The sequence below is a fragment of the Mytilus californianus genome, unplaced genomic scaffold, assembly GCF_021869535.1.
Source record: "Mytilus californianus isolate M0D057914Y unplaced genomic scaffold, xbMytCali1.0.p SCAF_11, whole genome shotgun sequence".
Taxonomy (NCBI): domain Eukaryota; kingdom Metazoa; phylum Mollusca; class Bivalvia; order Mytilida; family Mytilidae; genus Mytilus; species Mytilus californianus.
Genome location: NW_026262593.1, coordinates 12,034,430 through 12,042,494, shown reverse-complemented (window position 1 = coordinate 12,042,494; position 8,065 = coordinate 12,034,430). Strand labels below are relative to the sequence as shown.

At 32.1% G+C, this 8,065-nt stretch overlaps 1 protein-coding gene across 2 annotated transcripts; it reads left to right on the top strand.

The window, feature by feature from the left end:
* The first annotated feature begins 1,318 nt into the window (after positions 1 to 1,318).
* On the top strand, positions 1,319 to 7,512 carry LOC127719565 (protein dissatisfaction-like). 2 transcript variants are annotated; one of them, XM_052225787.1, is made up of 3 exons: positions 1,319 to 1,545; positions 3,457 to 4,671; positions 6,543 to 7,512. In XM_052225787.1, exons 2-3 carry the CDS (start codon positions 3,471 to 3,473, stop codon positions 6,782 to 6,784), a joined length of 1,443 nt encoding a protein of 480 aa, XP_052081747.1. In that variant the 5' UTR covers positions 1,319 to 1,545; positions 3,457 to 3,470; the 3' UTR covers positions 6,785 to 7,512. The 2 variants fall into 2 exon arrangements, with proteins under 2 accessions (XP_052081747.1, XP_052081746.1); XM_052225786.1 differs by lacking the exon at positions 1,319 to 1,545 and adding an exon at positions 2,927 to 3,055.
* The last annotated feature ends 553 nt before the right edge of the window (positions 7,513 to 8,065 follow it).

Sequence of the window (8,065 nt, the reverse complement as noted above, 5' to 3'; positions counted from 1 at the left end):
GTATCACCAGCCCAGTAGTCAGTAGGAATTTTCATCGATATGGTCATAGTAAATTAACTGTTTACAAAACTTTGAATGTTTGATTTTTTATCCCAGGAATAGATTGCCTCAGCTGTATTTGGCAAAATATTTCTGAATTTTGCTCTTCAACTTCGTACTTTATTTGGCCTTTTTAACTATTTTGATTCGAGCGTCACTGATCAGTCTTTTGAGACAAAATGCGCGTCTGGCGTACAAAATTTTAAGCCTGGTATCTATGATGAGTTAATTGTACAGCTATTTATTCAAAAGAAGTGTATAATAGTAGTTGTATATCAAAGGGATGATCATAAAATTTTAAAAAACAGCATTTTCTTATATCTTTAAGTGATTGAAAAAAAAATGTTTGCCTCAAGAAAAATACTCATCCCCCTAAGATAATGAAGACGAATGATCAGTGCCTTATTTTACTAAAACCGAACAAAAGAAAATGTGAAACATTTTTAAGAAAATCGAAAATCTATTTTTACTCCCAACGTCTGCTATTTTAATCGAATTCGCTTAAGGCGGGGAATGTAAAGACCGTCTAATCAAAACCCATCAATCTAGAAACTAAAGTACGTTTTTATTGATTTCTTTGTACTGTAAATAACCTAAAAGCACATGCGCAGTTAAAACCATTTCATTCATGACGCATGTAAACATACATTGACCGAGATTAATTCGGGTAATGTCTACTACAGGAATTCGGGATGGTATATTGTTAAAGTAAACAAAAATAGTCGATTTAATGTATAAAATTCGAAAGATATGAACTAAATGGTTATTTTAAAGAATGATAACAAATATAATAACTAGGTCTACATTTTCAACTATTAACTTCGCAGACTAAAAATATATAAACACACACTATTCACAAAGATTTTATCCATTATAAAACAGAAAATACGCAAATTGATTTCTGTTTAATCACGTAATCACACTCTACCTACTTAAATATTCTTAAACAAAAGAAATAAACCACACTTTATTTATAGAAATTGGTCAATGTGGGTCAATGTCTTTCACATGGCTGTGTTGACAATTTCAAGGTCTTGACGTCAGAACTAATAATCTCTAACACTAACCACGCCTATTACAGATTTCTGATTTAATAAATGATATTTTCTCACATAACTTGTAAATAAAAATGTAATTTCGAAAGAAATATTTTCAAAAACAATTTGAGAAATAAGCGATCGTTTCAAAAGTCGTTAAACTATATATAAATATCCTAGTTATTTTGCTTCGAGATTATTATATATGCAAATGTGATCGACTATTCAAGGAAGTAGTAGAGTCAAGGTTGATTGAGGTCACGACGTGAATGGGGCAAGTGCACTTTGACGAAAGAAAAGGATATACGTTGTAGTATATTAGAAAGCAGTTCAGTACGATTCGAACATTGAAAGTGAAAAGGTGTGAGAATATAAGACGGATTTTTATTTGCTATTATATTATTATAGACTGAAACATTGTTGAAGAAAGAATATTATTTATTTGGATTTATTGATTACTCATTTAGTGGTGAGTCACATTATTATTTCTTTATTTAATTAATTGTTTCTGCATTAACTTTATAGTTTTTTTAATACAATTTTCATAATTGATAAGTGAAAATAAATAAATTCATAGTCAAATCACAGTCTATTGAAATGCTAGAAAAGATTTTCTGCATTAATTGGATATTTTTAATTGGTGTAATTTTTTTATGATTAAATTATTTTCTTTACCAATAATATATAAAAATATGGAGATATTGTACAACTGTCATTGGGAAAACTATCCTTTAAGACCAAATGACAAAGATGTGAATAATTACACCTATAATTATCTCTCAACTAATGTTTAAAAATAGAAAGAAACTCAATCATTTATTTATTCATTTGAAGTAATACTGTAACGAAATAACAACTTGTGATCAATTTACTTTTTAGTATTAAGTATTTGCTGAACAAAGAGTTTGGCTGAATTTATCATTAACGTCTAAACTGTCTTAAATTACTCATTTAGACACTTATAGTCGAAAGTTTTAAAAACAACGATGTACTTAAACATCGGAGCTATTTCATGAAAGAGGCAAAAAAAACCAGAGTATTATACATTTAAAAATACATTTGAAACGGCGAAAAGTCACATAGATATATTAGATAGATGGATAAACATATAATTCCAATAGAGAACCCACGAGGAACAATCAAATGAATACTTTCAAATTACATTTCATTACAGTGTTTATAGTGTTTTAATATATGCAAATAGTCCTTGATTTCTGATGAGAATTACAACGCCTCATTAAATGTGAAAATGTTTGCATAATATACACTCTTTTCAGTAATCGAAATTTACTCAAATTTTATATAAAAAAAAAACATCTGGAGATAACCTTTTTACATTTATCATTAACCTTCTTGTTGGGCAAACAAATTTATAACTATTGTGAAACTATCTAACATACTTTACAGAACTATTATGAAACTTTCAAAATTTACTTATTGCAAATTTAGAATATTTTTGTTTTATAAAGAAATATGTATTCGTTAAGGCGTACGTGACACAGACGCCGTGACCTGTCTCTGTGTGTCAGTCGTTAACCGAAATAGCATCCATACAATAATTACAGATATAAATGCACTATTGAACGCCTGAAGGTAAAGAGATGCATTGAGACGGAAAGTTCTATTTCGATTTTTTACATCGTATGATTAAATATAGCACAATTTAATCAAAGTTTCTTAAAATAGCGTAATCTGCAGCGCATTGATTGTTGAGGCGTACTTTGCAGACGTTCGTGTTGGAAAAGGGTCGACAGAACTTTTTGTCAAAAGGAATTGGATGATTGACGCAAATATCTTATTGATTTGATAACAGGGAATCAGCAACCGTATTCTTTGTCCTGAAATACTCCTGGCCTTGGAAGGAATGTTGATTCTCATTGGCTGATTGTTTCTCTATATAGACTGCACACTAACTGGCGCGTGCAATGATCAGAAGATAGACAAACGACAGATGTCGATTCCTGTATTGATCTTTGAAAGTACATTAAATTGATATTGAATTAAGCATAGGTCATGCAAGGCAAATCGACCGCACTTTATTGTAATTAATCTCGTTATATATTTAACCAAAAGGAGGAATGAACTCACAATATGTATATCTGGAGCAGTAGGTCAAAGTCATAATTCAATTGTATCTAGGTCGATGGCGTTTATTGTTACAAATATACGCCACGTCAGCCTTGGGATAGATTATTCTTACATGATTAAATAATATTTTAATTAAGTAGTTGTTACACAATAGCTGTCGAGAAAATCGTCTGCACTGTAAAGTATGTACTCCGTGTACTTGCATTAAGGAATTTTGTAAAAGCTATAAATAAAAAAAAATGAATGTATGTGCAGCTTGACATTTTATCAATTTAACTTTTTTATTTTATAGATAAACGTGCAAACATGGATGATGTCCATATAGACCGAGGTTCCATATGTGCCTGTCGTCCAGTGTCATATGACAATAGACTACATGCTTTACTCAGCAGTCAGGAACGCACTTCATTTGGAAGATTTAATCATATTAACAGTGCACCAATGATGATTCCAAGAAGGATGGACTCTAATAATTATATACTGCCAGATGTTGATCAGAAACAGTCAAACACGTTACAAAGCGTTCTGATGGGCGACATTCCACCGGCATATTCTCATCTTACTTCTAATAGATTATCGCCATACTCGACCTCGCCGGTTCAGCGACATTCACCAAAACTTAAAGTTCCATCCCATTTCAATAATTACTCCATTCATCGAACAAGTCCGGTATCTCCGCATGACCATTCTAGAGGCGTTTCCCCATGTAGATCTCCATATTCCTCCTCTCCCCGTTTGACGTCGTCGTCTCCTAGAATGACGTCACCACTTCAAGCAATGTCACCACCACATTCACTCTCATCGCCGAATATTCCATCTAGTAGTCCACAGTTACTGTCATCCAGTTTAGAATTACCACGGTATAGTGGATTTTCCGTATCGCCGATGCCACCGTCACCGTTTTCCGATAGTTCCTTCCAAGATGAACCAATGGATCTCTCCAGAAGGACCAAGTCAAAAGACTCTGATCTGAATATTGACGATTCGTCAAAAATTAAAAATGGCGATGTTTCAATGCTTAGAAAACTTCTTTGTGTTGGCAAATCGTTAGGTGGTGTTGGAACATTTCATGATAGCGATACCGATGAATCTGACTCTGACTCTAGACATGCAATTCATGTTACAGGTAATACTCGAGTAACTCTAGCCAAGAAAAACTTGCTCCCAGTTGGTTCACGGGTATCTGATTGGTTAGTGAAAATAGTACAATTTGTTAAATCTGTACCGGAATTCCATTCTGTATCCCACAACGATAAAATAACACTGATTCTCAATTCATGGACTAAAATAATGTTATTATATATGGCTGAGGACAATTTTGAGTTTGTAGTGACACCGACGCATCATTCCAAACAAGATCTCGAGGAGTCGCAGGCGACACCCTCACCAGAGGAGCCCACGATGAAATCTTCCGAAACTATTCAGACGTTTATTAGAAAGTTTCAAGCCATGAACCTTGACCAGAAAGAATATGCATTCCTTAGAATGGCTGTCCTGTTTAATAGTGGTAAGTTGTGGTTACTTTTTATTATCGTATAACATATTTATGTATAGGTGTAAATGATTGAAAGGCATTCTCATATTAATCATCTGCATATGTATTATGCTATTCATAATTCATTATTAGGAATGTTATATAAATTGTTTCAACAATCCTCAAATTACTCCATGGAAAACACAATGTACACAATGTGGTTGTCACGTGATGGCTGTACAAATGTTATAAGATACAACATCAAAGTTCTATTATTAATTTGTTTTATTTGTAAAACTCTACATCTTGTATAGTGTTCCGATCCAAAATATTGATTCATTGCAAGGTTGAACTTTCCATCAACTATTTCCATGTTAATTGCGCCTTTTTGCATGTCTGGCCTTGAATGATCGACATTGATATTGATGGACAAGCTCAATAAAATGTGCATTCCCACTGACCTTAGAGAGTGTCATTTAGCGAACACAAGGTTGGTGGTTGAACAAAGACGTCGGATTTAACAAAGAGTAAAATGCCTGAGTGCAGGTGCTTCCCTCGTCATCCGGGTCAGGCAGAGTTGGTCCGGTTATCGACCTCTTATTTTAACATTTAGTTTTCTTGACAAAGACCAAATTTAGAGCAAAATATAATTGTATACAAATGCATAGAAAACGTCGATTAACAAATTAATCTGCTTGAAAGAAAGAAAAAAACCCACAAAATATCATTTTCGATGTTTAATATTTTGCGAATACTTCTTGCACAAAGAATCTTATTCAAATTCTAATCCAAACTTTATTTTCTTATCAGTGAATACCACACAATGATGTCGATCAGCATTATTTTCACCTTCCACTAAACATTCCAATATCATTAAAATATGTGACAAAAAATCTATAAACAGCTTTTCAATAAACGTGTGGGATGTGACATAAAAAGATACATGAGTTCATATAGGGAATTTTTCTATTTTAAAAGATCATTTACTAGAGTAATCGCTACCTGTATTTGGGAACTATTTATACATATCAGTTGCGAAAAATAGATTTTATATTTCAATTTAAGCGATGATAATTCACAGGATGTGGCTCAGTATTTCTACTTATAAGTACAACGTGACTCAAATATAAATCATACTTCTATACAGAACGCCCTTCAAAATGACATAAATCATTTTCGTCCTTGACGACCACCAAACTTTATAAGGCGATAACATTGAATTTGTAGGTCAAATTCTAAAAGTACGCCCTTGGACGCATTTTCTTTTTTTAAATCGGATTTTGAAATATTGCCAGTATATGAACTATTTTTATCCTTACTTGAATATTTGAAATGAAATATCGACCATATATGTATGATTTAATATAATGCCATTTTTGTCTTTTAAATTTCAAACTACAGCCAGCTTTAATTGAAAAATCCGTTTACGTATTTAAAAGACGTCATACACACATATATATATAATTTAAATACCATCCTCAATTAGACGTTCAATGGAACAGTTTTAATCTGTTTCTATTGATGTTATGAATTCTAAAATAAATTATTTTTTTATGATCAACAAATTTATTTTAAATTAATAGGAAATAAGCGTTTCGTAAGTAATACAGAAAATGTAAAGAACCTGTTACCTATTGTTTACAAATGCACTCAGTTTGACCTGTCCATCCGATAAAAAAAAATCTGACGTTCATTCATGGTTCGTTGTTTTGGCATGTTGCCAGTCATGTGTTGATATGATTTGACCTGAAGTGGACGTTGACCTTATAAACAATTTGTTTGTTATGATGGTTAACCTCGTCACTCTCCCTTAAAACGAATATTTTGGATCGAAGTAAATAAATTTGTCATTGGTTGATCTGTGTTGAAAAAATATTCAATCTATCTTTTTTTTATCCTTTCAGGATATGCCGGCATAGAACGACCAAGCGATGTAGAGCAAATCAATTCTTTAATACAACGTCTGCTGCAGGAGCACGTGCGAGTCTCGAGACCTAACGATCTTATGCACTATTCTAAACTTCTTCTTTGTCTGCCTTCCCTGTATGGAATCAACAGCAAAATGATTGAGAACTTGTTCTGTAAACATATCAACGGAAATATGGATATTGATGTTCTACTCAAAGAAATGTTGCAAAATTTGTGAGACTTGCTTCATTTTACAGCATTATTTATTACCAATTATGAAGGTGCTGTGCGCCATTTTTAAGTTGCCAATATATTGCCTCATTCCATTCATGTCAGAAATCCCTCCATTACAAGGGAGTGGCCAATCAAAAAACAAATAAACAACAACAACAAAAACGGAATTTAAGCAATTGTACCAAGCATGAACATTTTGAATAGTATGAAATTGTTTTTCATATTTAATTCTTTAGACGGCAAACTTTTTTTTATTCTTGAAGAAGATACTGATGGTCACTCCCTATCATTTCATTAAATATGCCATTTTATATTTATTGAATGCATAAAACAATTCCGAGATAAGTGATGTGTTGATGAGTGAGAGGGAATTCTGTGACTGAATCTGTTTTCTGGAGAAAATGTAAAAATTCAAGTATTAAGCAATAGTCTCATTTCTTTAATTTAATTTTTATTTATTTTTTTCGCCATTAAATTTTTGTTGTTGCTGTAGATCTTTGAAACAACGAAACTTACAACAGCATAGATATTAGTCTGTAAAGCCTTTTTGAATATTCAGCGAATTATTTTGCGTAATTTTCATGACATTTACTGAAAACGAATGAATGAGTGTGGAAACACATTGTATGATATGAGTTGGAATGATATGAGCTTTTGTAAAAATGTTGTGTAATATATATTTTGTCTATTTATTTATTTTGATGCAAAATAAAACTGAAAATGTCAAAATAATTATCGTTTGTGTTAATTTTATGCAACGATCTAATGATGACAAGGAAAAAGGTATGACATTACAATGTACAATATCGAAATGAAAAAAGAGAAGGGGGAGGGGCTCGTTGTCATCGTACTTAGAATAACATTTTGTCTACCTGTCACTTAACATTGACATTCAAAATAAAAGTGAATACAAGAAAGTCTCCGTGATGTCGTTATGAAAAATTCAGTGATGGTTTGGAAAATAACGTCATTACAGATATACATAAACATTTAAAAACGTTACCACTGGACAGTCAATCAATCCATCAAACATTTTACTACTTGGAGTTTAGGTAAACAACAATCATTCAGTCAAAACTTTACCACTGGACGTTAAACAAATAACAATCAATGAATCAAAAACCTTACCACTGGACGTTAAGAAAACAACAATCAATCAATCAAAAACCTTTAAGTGATTTGAAGAATACGCTTTTTACACTTACCATACTTTTATCAAGTGTTGTACTATAAGCAATAAACATGTAAAAGAGAAACACATTGCTACTGATATATACGACATGAA

Bases quoted from the DNA above. Each gene is read 5' to 3' on its own strand.
- LOC127719565 (XM_052225786.1), top strand. From the start codon at position 3,028: ATGTCGATTCCTGTATTGATCTTTGAAA. The intron at 3,056-3,456 runs GTACATTAAATT...TTTATTTTATAG, and splicing joins TCCTGTATTGATCTTTGAAA to ATAAACGTGCAAACATGGAT. The intron at 4,672-6,542 runs GTAAGTTGTGGT...TTATCCTTTCAG, and splicing joins GGCTGTCCTGTTTAATAGTG to GATATGCCGGCATAGAACGA.